The sequence below is a fragment of the Clupea harengus genome, chromosome 10, assembly GCF_900700415.2.
Source record: "Clupea harengus chromosome 10, Ch_v2.0.2, whole genome shotgun sequence".
NCBI classification, from domain to species: Eukaryota; Metazoa; Chordata; class Actinopteri; order Clupeiformes; family Clupeidae; genus Clupea; species Clupea harengus.
The window spans coordinates 12,344,652-12,356,037 of NC_045161.1; the positions used below are offsets into that span (position 1 = coordinate 12,344,652).

Consider the following 11,386-nt stretch of genomic DNA (forward strand, 5'->3'; position numbering starts at 1 on the left):
GTCTTTTCACCCCTCTGTGTTTTGGAGCTGTCATGCTGTTGTTGATGTTTCTGCAGTCTGTTACGAGGTGCAGAGGAGATGGGTTTACGGAAACCTGTGAAGCCGGAGTTTGGGGGAGGGACTCGAAGCTTCTCCTGCGAGGAAGACTACATCTATGAGAACATCGAGAGTGAACTGTGCTTCTTCACATCACAAGTGAGTGAGCTAAGGAGCATACACACGAGAGCATACACGCGAGACATGGCTGACTAACCAGAGCCCAGGTGTTTCTGGGCATAATGTGATGAGTATTGAACAAACAGGTGAACAAAACAATAAATGGATCAAACTGATATCAATTCAACTTGTCCTTTTTTAGTAGTTTCAAATAGAGGAGACAAATAATGACTTTCTCAATGCCACCTTTGTTTCCCATAGGAACGGCAGAGTATCATCAAATACTGGCTGGACAATCTTAGATCTAAACAAGGCGAGGTCCTCCACAATATCCACTTCCTGGAAGGACAGCCCATCAGTAAGCTACCTTTGTTGTCTCGAACATTATTGAACGTTATTAATGTGGAGTACTGGATCACAGGATCAGTACAGAGTCTAAGGATCACTGCTTTTGTTCGCCCGGCCTCTGCTGTTTTGCATGGTGCTATGTCTGTTTGATGCATGAAGTACATGATCTTGGGTATGTGTGTTTGAGTGTGTTTGGGTGTGTCTTAACGTCCATGTGTTAATGTGCATGTCTTATATCATTATGTGTCCCTATCTTTTAGTCCCTGAGCTGAAAGCAAGAGGGGTGATCCAGCAGGAGTTCCCCCTTCACGAGCAGAGGATCCTGGGACAGCTGATGAAGTCATGGGTCCAGGCTGTGTGTGAGAAACAGCCTTTAGGTCAGTGAACTTGCACAAGTGTTATTGACCTTGTACATTACTTGTTGCACTAGTGTGTGTTGGTGTTGGTGTGTCATAACCTCATCACTTCATCTTTGGCAAAGTCTTGACTTTCATATTGTTCAGTAGACATGGCAGGCACAGCACATTTTTAATATGGCTGACAGTCACTTAAACGAAATGAGTTACCAATGGGCTATTTGAATTATTTAGGTCCACGAAGAATTCAACGAACCTAATGCCCCCTCGCTCCGACTACCAAAAACAGCCTTTCAAAGCTTTATTAAAAATGTGCCTTTTATTTCATTCATCCCTCTGCCTTTCCACCTAATCTCATTTATTCCATCCATGTAATTACAATGCAGATGATATCTGCGATTACTTTGGTGTGAAGATAGCCATGTACTTCGCCTGGCTCGGCTTCTACACCACCTCCATGCTGTACCCGGCAGTGATCGGCTTCGTCCTGTGGATGCTCACTGAATCAGATCAGGTAAACAAAGGCTATTGCTAGCGGATCAGCTCCCCGGATTTAGCGAGGGATTGTGCGCTCTAATGTGCCTGAAGAGGGATGTAACGACTTAACATCTAAAGAGGGGTTTTTCTTATGTGCTGCTCTTGCTGTGCAATAACCGTCGCCATTAAAACCTCATTATTATTATTATCCACTTTTATTACACAATATGTATTAGTCTATTTAGGTATATTTAGTGAGTATAAGCACATTTTGAGTTAAGATTATTTATCCAGAGAATTATTTCATGCAAAAATGTATTCAATATCTAGTGACATGAGGATTTTGGTTAATAAAGCCATTCATTTGTATTTTTGTCTGATGTCCTGCTGTGATCTTTGTGCCCGCTGCCCTCCCTCCTGACGGGTGCATCAGACGAGCCGGGACATCTGCTGCGTGGTGTTCGCCCTCTTTAACGTGGTGTGGGCCACGCTGTTCCTGGAGCGCTGGAAGCGCAGGGGGGCCGAGCTCGCCTACAAGTGGGGCACGCTGGACACCCCCTCTGAGTCGCTGGAGGAGCCCCGGCCACAGTTCAGGGTAAGGACCAGAGACTGGGCCACAGGGTGTTGACACAAGACGTATCAGAGCTAGGGTGTTTTAGAGTGGAAGGATTTGCTCTCTGAATACTAACTGTTAGTTTCTTTAATGTTATCTTGTAATTTGTAGTAGTACTAATATTGTAGACTTTCGTCATCATGAACATGACAAGTGAGGAGGCATTACTCTCACCTCTTCTTTTCCTCCTTTTTGATGTGCCCTGTCTATTCCCACTCTCTATATTCCTGCACCTAATCCCCTCTGCTGCCTCCTCTCGCTCTCTCTCTCTCTCTCTCTCTCTCTCTCTCTCTCTCTCTGTCTGTGATGGAGATCATTTCCAAACACTGTTAATGACTTAAGAATATAATAATCAAGTGCCTTGTATTATTTATTACCTTATATGAATCATGTACTTATGTAAGCAGGAACATGGCTTTTCTGTGTTTCTGCGTGTGTGGTACTTAGATTATTAGGTGCCACTTAGTCTGCATATCTACAAGAGCATGTTTAGACCAGAGGTGATAAACTTCTTCCGACCTTGCAAAACTTCCATCCTTGCCTCGGACGTCAGAGATCCACCACGTGGTTATCCCTGCTGAACGCCAAACTTCTGTCTATATAAACCTTGTGCGATGTGTTTATCCTTGCTTTACTTTCAGCCTTGTGCTGGGGGTGAGCCCGATTGCAATTGTTGTTTGTCTAATAAATATACTATATACTATATGCAGCTCCGGAGTCCTGAGGTAACTAGGGTGAATTTTCACCTAACAGTTTGTCTCTCTATCTTTCTCTTTCTCTCTCTTTCTCTCTCTCTCAGGGAGTGAAGCGCTGTAGCCCAGTGACGGGCTGTGAGGAGTTCTACTACCCCCCGTGGAGGAGGCGGCTGTTCAGGTGGCTGGTCAGCCTTCCAATCTGTATCTTATGCCTTTGCTTCGTCTTCCTGGCCATGCTGATATGCTTTGAGCTGCAGGTGAGTTTCACACCACCCACTGACCGATGGCCCAAGAGGGAAGCGGGAGGAGTTGTTTTGTTGCTAGGGGTGCTTTTATTCCAACTACCCTGTGTGAAAATGGAAAGGAAATATGTTTTTATTACATGGATATATCCTGATATGACCTTTTGACATCCATTGACATCCTTCTCAGTAGTTTTCAGTGTGTCAGTAATTCATTTGTACAATGGATTACAGTCCCCCCCCCCGTTCTTGTTGTTGTGAAAAGTATTAATGTTTTATTTCAATTTCCATTTACAGGAATTTGTGATGAGCATCAAAGAGCTACCGCGTATGGCCAGGTTTATTCCTAAAATTATGTTGGCCATCACTGTGAATGCGTGTGATGAGATGTACAAGAAGATTGCCTATTGGCTCAATGACATGGGTGAGTTCATATGATGCAAAGCAAGAAAAACCCTATTCTCTATGTACTATAGTGCTATATGCATTTATTTAAGCAGAGTATATCTTCCTATATATATATTGCACTGTTAAAAAATGTCTTGTATGAGGCATAATGATTGGGTATTATCACTCCCCAACAGTCATGGATCCGCATGTAGTTCATGTACATTAAGCAAGGCGATCTATAAATCAATTCATGTTATGGAAACAGGATACACTTAGGATGTGAAGCCTCATATTTGCCATGAACGCTGTAGCATGCGCATTAGACTGACTTTCTGATTGGATGAATTATCTGATGTGTTTTCCCCCACATAATACTGATGTGCAGCCCAAAGTTGGTAGTGTCCATTATGACTGCAAAAGAAAAACACTGTTTATCAGTGTTTTGTGTCTGAAGCAATGAGACTTATTGGAAATAAGCTGAATGTGGTAATATTGTTCTCTTGCATTTCCTTTGCAGAAAACTACAGACTCCAGAGTGCCTATGAGAAAAATCTCATCATCAAAATGGTTCTTGTAAGTGAGCAGCTTGTTTCTTTTTTCTTAATGGCTGCCTCAATGTGCTTGGGAGAGAAGCCATATTAGACCAGTAAAGCATGCGATTCAGATGACAAGTAGAAGTGTTTTGGTTATGAAAGTTTTTGTTTTGTGCTCTGTCTGTCTCTCTTTCTCTCTCTCTCCTGCAGTTTCAGTTTGTAAATTCTTATCTCAGCCTTTTTTATATTGGATTCTACCTCAAAGACATGGAGCGTCTGAAGGAGGTAAGACACACATTTATCTGGGTGAAGGGCGGTTAGATTTTTATTGGACACCAGAGGGCGAATTACAGCTAATCATTGGTCAAGTACCACCATATGGCCAAAATTTCTCTAAATTCAAACAGACATTAGGCATCAATGGCAGCCTAAACCTGTTCAGAGCCTGGTGGTTGTAACATTATTTGTGCAAGAACAGGTCTATTTCAATTCCACAGATCGCATTGAGCAGCTGATGTATGTCATTGAATACCTTCAGTTCCCTGCTTAGACACACCAACTGCTGAACTGCATGAGTCACACCACTAGACTCTCTCCTTCCTCAACTTTCATGTTCTCTCTTCCTCACTCCATTAATTTCTCTGTCTTTCTGTGTGAATACAGTCAATTGAGTAAAGTTGGTGAAACAGATACTGATGATTATGCCCCCACCCCCTTAAAAAAAAAAAAAAAAAAACCTCAAATCCTTCTGTCCATCATGATGATGTATCTCTTCATCATGCCACCCCAGTAAAACAATAACCCAAACTACTGGCACAGTCTTGATTAGTCCTCATCCTTACCTGCCCTACACAGATTTTACCACAGTTTCACTTTGTCCTTCAGTCACACACAATGTGACCTCATCATTTTGAGGAAGTAGAGAGGCTGGACGTCTTTTTATTTATAAAGCCTCTTATTAATTTGTGTCACACTGAAAGATTATTTTGCAATTGTTACTACTCTCACACACTTTTGAGTGAACATACCACTTCGTTTTGTTCAATTTAGTGCAGCACTTAGTTTTGTTCACTTTTGTGTTGTTCAATTTAGTGAAGTATTTTTTGTGTTTTTGTCAGTCAGTGTGAGGGTTTGCACTTTTTCCAGGATATACTTGGCTTAGACGTTCACGGTTGTGTGCTTTGATGATCTGATACTGTGCTGGAAACAGCCTTCATCTCCTGGGCGCGAATGGGAAACGCTTCACAGGCCACAGGAATAAACTCTCTGTGGAGGAACTGCTAAGGGCCAAATTTTTAAGCGAATTTTATTGCCTCTCATCCAAAATTCGATTCCGGATGTGTTTGCCTTTTGAAGAAAGTAGGGTTTGGTATAATATAGATCAAGAATATATAGCTGTCTTAAACAAAGACAGGAGACTCTGAACATGCCCTCTGGGAGGTCTGTGGAACAAGAAAAACAAACACATCTTTCTCAAGTTGTAAAACCCTGCAGAGAAAAAAGCCTTTTCTTCTTTTTTTCTCTTCCTCTTCCTCCACCTCTTCTTCCTTTTTTATAGATGCTGGCCACTCTGCTCATCATCCGGCAGTTCCTGCAGAACGTGAAAGAGGTGCTGCAGCCTTACCTGTATGAGCGTCACAAGCTGGGTGACCTGACGCTGCGGGCCGTCTGGGACCTGCTCATGACGGCGCTGATGCGCTACGTGCGTCTGGCCGCCGGCAAGGCCCATCTCTCGCCCTCTGACCCCGCCGTGCCAGGCCCGGGGCTGAGGGGGACCCGGTCCGGCGCGAGGCGATCGCGAGCCGAGCGCCGAGAGAAGAAGTGTCTGAACGGCGCCTGCGGGGTGGCGGACAGCGAGGATGAAGCCACGGAGGAGGAAGAGAGCGGGAGGGCGGGCGGAGGAGGAGGGGAGGAGAACGAGATGGAGAGCGAGAGCCTGATCGACTGTGGCCTGAAGCTGAGGAAGGTGAGTTTCATGGAGAAGGTGGACAGGCGGAAGGCGAAGTCTGCCTCCCCAAACTCATCACAGGAGGATAACTTCCTGGATGAGGGCAGCCCTACTATGATGGAGAAGGGTATGGACCCAGCCTCTGTCTTCGAGATGTGCGATGATGACGACGACGAAGAAAACAGCAGTTCGGACGGGAAGGAATTGGGTTCAGAGCCCATCATCCAAGCCACCATGCCCACATCCAGTCACGATGGACCCACAATGTCTTCGCACCACCGCAGGAGGGGCCGCAGCCTGGATCCGGACAAAAGCAAGACCAAACGGGGTTCCTGGATCGAGCCTCCGGAAGAACGGGAGTCCAATACCCTCACGCAGGCTGAGGTGGAGAGCTGCATGCAGAAGTATGAGGTGGGTACAGGTACACTTTTATCTTCTGGGACACACTATAATCTTTGATATTGAACCTGGTTAGGTGAATCAAATTACTCCCAGAATTACATACAGAATATTAGGTCTGTTTGTTAATTATTTTAGTTTTGTCTGATTTGTGAGTTGCCATTCTCAGTAGAAGTGTACTGAAAAGCTTAAAAATAAATAATTTTGGGGGGTGGGGGTTGGTTGCTGAGGCAGTCGAACGTCTATTTTGGGTTTTGGTCTGTTCACTAAAGCACTGCGGGAATCCAGGAGTGTTTCAGCATTCTGCACAATGAAATATGCACAGCGAGTACAGGCTCTGTCATGAGACACTTTATGCTTGCTTCATTGGCTCTGCTGGGGAGCAGCTGCCTGTGCAAAGCAGCACAGAAACAGTTACCTGCAAACTGCTAGGCTTTAGACTTCACCACTGTGCTACTGTGCCAACGTACCAGCGGAGTGGAGATAACAGGGCAGGTCTGTAACCTGCCGTATGAAGTACCCTGGAAAATCAAGAAAAACAAACTCGGCTCCACAAATAGGTCAGGAAATGTCATTTAATTTCATGAAAGACAAAGTAATTGATACACTATGGCTTGTTAGTCTGCATAGCCAAACTGAGGTAAAATCCCTTGTTGAACACTTTGTCTCCAAAAATACACTACTGATTTCTTTTCTGCCAGGTGGCTACTTTTAGAGGCACCCTACTGCAGAAATAATATGTTCCTTTCAATTACTGGTAGTCTAGAACTCTAGTCAGAAATGACCAGTTTACACCTACAACTAGGTAGGCAAAGGAGTCACACCAACAGCTAACACTAAGAGATTCTATGTCAGGCTTAGAGTGTATTTCATTAGACAGCCTTGCATACTGTTTGCACGTGCAACTGCCCCTTAGGCTGTTTGTGTCATTGAGGACAACTCTACAGTTCACTGCCCAATGAGGTTCTCTTGGCCCTCACTCTGTGTCCACTCATGGCCAAGCACCTGTCACCAAGCTGCTTTGAGTGTCTCATTATACATGCAGTATTTGTGTCGGCACTGTAGCCTAGTAGAGTGTGTGTCACAGTGTGTTTACAGTACTTTAACGACCATGTCATTTGCACTATTCATATTTTGGACAGTCTGAACCACCTACATTATCCAATAACGTTACTGTACATACGACCAACGGTACATATGTTGGTTACACTGTACAAACAACCTTACATATGCACTCTCTTTTCTCTAACTCTGATCACTTCTCAGTATATATGTATTCAAAATATTCACATATCTAACATTTGTATATTGTAACTCTCCAATGATAAAGCATCACTTGCATCGCTGTAGTATTTACTTTTCCTGCACTTATCTGTAAATAATACTGTATTTTACCCTTTCTCATTGGCTTTGTACTCATACTCTGCACAATGATAAAGTTGAATCTAATCTAATCCAGTCTAATCTAGTTTGATCCGGTCTGCTTTGGTCGTGTAACCCTTGACTGTTCGGTTGTGAGAGGCCATATAACCGTATCTCGAGTCAATATTTGTTCTGCATTAAAACAAACATATTCTTGTGGACACGTCAAACAACAGACGTAATGGCATTTGAACAGCTTGTCGACGTCTAGTGTTTGAACATGGTTTAGGTGTCTCTAGATCACTTTCCTGTACTCCTTGCTTGGAAGGTGATTTCCTGTTTTCACTCATATCGTGTCTGTGATATGTCTGGACACTTTTGATGGTGCTTGTGCAGGACACCTTCCAGGACTACCAGGAGATGTTCATCCAGTTTGGCTACGTGGTCCTCTTCTCCTCCGCCTTCCCCTTGGCCGCCATGTGTGCCCTCATCAACAACGTCATTGAGATCCGCAGCGATGCCTTCAAGCTCTGCACCGGCCTGCAGAGGCCCTTTGGCCTGCGTGTGGAGAGCATCGGCCAGTGGCAGGTCAGAGGTCACCTGTACATCACAGTCTAGAGATCTATCACGGTTAAGAATAATCTAAACGTCTTTGAAAACTGTGAAAAGCGCTATATAAATGTGATGTATTATTATTATTATTATTATTAATAATAATCTAAACTGCTGGTTTGGTAAGTGATAAGTCACCTGTGATTTACTTGCTTTTGGAGCGGTTGATTCTTGACCAGATGCATAAGGCCACTCGATTTAAAGCAGATTGATGAGATGTATTCATAATTGAGCTACTCAAGAGAATGGTTCTTCTTTAACATGGATAATTTTTTGTTGCATTGGTACACGTGCAATATTTAATAATATCAGCACACTTAATAAAGTTAGTGTGAAGTACACAGGGAATTTGTCAACCAATGAAACTGACAACCAAACAGAATTTGCAGTCAGCTAAAAGACCTGGCAGATTGTTTGGTTTGGCTAGGCTCTCACACCCTTAAAGATACCAACTGAATATAGTATACTAAAAGTGGATGTATATGTGTGTGTGTTTAGACGGTGATGGAAGCTATGGGGCTGATTGCCATCATAGTGAACTGTTACCTGATTGGCCAGTGTGGTCAGCTGCAACGTCTCTTCCCTTGGCTCAGCCCTGAGATGGCCATCATCTCCATCGTCATCCTGGAGGTACTGACGCAGACACACTCTTTTATTCAGATCCACTCCTCTGTACCTGTATTGTATGCTCTTGTCATTTGCTGGTGCAGAGCCCGCACTCAGGCTAACGAGCTGTCAAAGTGACACGTGCATACACACACGAACACGCAAAGCTTTTGGGTTTTAGAGATATTTAGAGGCTATAAATACTGGGTTCCTATGACTACCGTTGTGAAGTTTCTTAAGACAAAGTGGAGTTTCAAAAGAAGCTAGTTAACCAATATGTTGATTTTTTTTTTTCAGGGCTGATATGGTAGTAATTATCTGTGACAAAAGAATCGGACTTACAATATTTTAGGCCCATATTTATAGGCTTGGTTTAAAAAAAGAAAACAGGCTCTGACGCAAAGTAGACAAAGTAGTCTTTACTTTCAGTTGTATGTTTTCGCCTAAGGGTCAGGAAAAGTTCAAATGAAGAGCAAACATTTCAAATGGAAATTCTCAATCATAAAAATGTATTCGAAGTTGCAATAACTAAAATTAGCACCAATTTGGTTTCTTGAACTTTAGTAATACTGGTACTTCTAATTCAAAACAGTGGTACTTCCATCCCAATTGCATTTGTACTTACAGGCCAGCTGTGTTAGGTTGTCTGGGAAGAGACTAAATTAGCACCAGAATAATAATCAGAAAACTAAATATCAACCCCAATCAGTCTGATCATCTTTCGACCCCTTATTCAAAGCACTCTCCATCTAGTTGCAAAATGGGTGACATCCCCCAAGTTGACAGAATCTTACTCAACTTCCACATTTTGACACCCTCTTTGAAACATATTCATGAATTCTGCTCTGCATACTAATGTTCTCCACAAGCTTCCATTCCATATTTCTTGTATAATTGAATGGCAGGTTTCTACGTTCTTCCGTTTACTTCAATCAATTCAACTGAAATTCAGCTGACCCAACCCCGATCCGCTCTTATTTCATTCTCAATACAGATGGAAAGTTTCCAATGCGCTATTCAAGTCAGTGACAGAGCCTCAATCTCCATAATGAAATTGCGTTCATCAAACATCGGTTAAGTGGTGCCAGAATTTGATTACTCTGACTTTGAAAAGTCTACAGTCCTCAAAACAAAACTGGAGCTGGTCCAAAACTAGCTGTGCTTATACAGAAGATATTCTATGAACTAGTCTGTAGCACTTCCATATGAAACTATGTATGCCATCAGCTATAGTTATAGCTTTATCTAGTCTGTATTTGTAGTTTGGGAGGAAGATCTGATTCAATTAATCCATGTAAATTCTTGGTTTTCACAATAATAATAATAATAAAAAAATCTGTTATGAAGGCACTTACTTCATACCAGATCTGCTTGCAAACGAGACACCACACAAACACAAGTATTTGTGGTGCTCTAATAATAGCAGAATAATCCCTGATAATGAAATAGAATGGGATAACTCAGAGAATGTCCAAAGGGAAAAGCTGAAAGGGTGTTTTTCTTTTATGTATTAAAGTTGAGCAAACCAGAGCGACCCCATGACCTTTGCATGTACCACTGTGTGTAGGTTGTGTTTTCCTCTGTCACTGCGTCCTGCTCTCATTTGTTACCGTCACCCCTGAGTTTGCATAACTGGGACAGTCACAATGATCCCAGCCTTTCGGGGTTGTTTATTTCTGTCAGTGTTGAAAAGCCTCAAGCTGATTTATCGTCACGCAAGCTGCTTTCAGCTCCTGTCACGATAGCCTACCTGCCGCAAATGGCATCAGTAACATGAGCACCTCAAAAGCCCTGAATCCACAATCACCCAGCTGTTCACTGGCTGTGATACTGACTGTAAACCTGCAGAGTGGGCATAATGTTCTATATTAAGACACTATATATTATTGGTGTGTTGTGCTGGACTGACCTTTTTCTCTTTCTTTCTAAATTCATCATTTTTTCATGCTCACTTTCTCCTTTCCCTCTTTCTCTTTGCCACCTTCTAATGCTCTTTTTCCCTTATGCCATTATTTTCTAACTCTGCTTCCCTCTCTGGCATCTCTCTCTCTCTCTCCCTCCTCTCCCTCTCTTTCTCTCTCCCTCCTCTCTCTCTCTCTCTCTCTCTCTCTCCCGCTCCCTCCTCTCTCCTTCTCCCTCTCCATGTTGACAGCACTTTGCCGTTCTCCTCAAATACATCATTCATGTTGCCATCCCAGACATCCCCAGCTGGGTGGGGGAAGAGATGGCCAAACTGGAGTTCCAGCGGAGGGAAGCCTTTAAGGTACCACCATCCTCCCACTGCATCTTTCAACAGGCCTCTTCATCTTTCCATTCCCACAGGGGCATCGGGAGACCGCACGCAATATATAGCACAGATCACTCTGACACTTCAGATTTTATACTGTAGGAAATATGTATGATAGGTTAGTACATCGTAGTTTTGGGGTTGTTCAAAAACTGGTTGACATGCTGTTGGCATACTGCACAAAGACATTTGTGTTTGTTCCGCACGTGCAGCTATGCTTGATATGTGAGTTGAGGGAAGGTTAATTTTGCAAGTTAATGTGAAATGGTCAGTTGCCTGTAGTGTTTGTAATATGTCTTTAGAGGTTTTAGACATCTTCAGATGATTATGATCAGATCAGATGATCTTTGTTTTGGCGTTAG

The 11,386-nt window shown here is 43.1% G+C and overlaps 1 protein-coding gene across 3 annotated transcripts in view; it reads left to right on the plus strand.

The window, feature by feature from the left end:
* ano8b (anoctamin 8b) overlaps nucleotides 1-11,386 on the plus strand; it is a 28,004-nt gene that overhangs the window by 12,364 nt on the left and 4,254 nt on the right. For all 3 annotated transcript variants that reach the window (XM_031575405.1, XM_031575406.2, XM_031575403.2), the window contains 13 exons: nucleotides 57-195; nucleotides 418-514; nucleotides 765-881; nucleotides 1,247-1,374; nucleotides 1,771-1,932; nucleotides 2,750-2,902; nucleotides 3,185-3,311; nucleotides 3,795-3,850; nucleotides 4,021-4,095; nucleotides 5,369-6,169; nucleotides 7,916-8,107; nucleotides 8,630-8,761; nucleotides 10,890-11,000. In XM_031575405.1, the coding sequence (XP_031431265.1) occupies nucleotides 57-195; nucleotides 418-514; nucleotides 765-881; nucleotides 1,247-1,374; nucleotides 1,771-1,932; nucleotides 2,750-2,902; nucleotides 3,185-3,311; nucleotides 3,795-3,850; nucleotides 4,021-4,095; nucleotides 5,369-6,169; nucleotides 7,916-8,107; nucleotides 8,630-8,761; nucleotides 10,890-11,000 (2,290 nt within the window). The remainder of the gene's footprint in view (nucleotides 1-56; nucleotides 196-417; nucleotides 515-764; nucleotides 882-1,246; nucleotides 1,375-1,770; nucleotides 1,933-2,749; nucleotides 2,903-3,184; nucleotides 3,312-3,794; nucleotides 3,851-4,020; nucleotides 4,096-5,368; nucleotides 6,170-7,915; nucleotides 8,108-8,629; nucleotides 8,762-10,889; nucleotides 11,001-11,386) is intronic.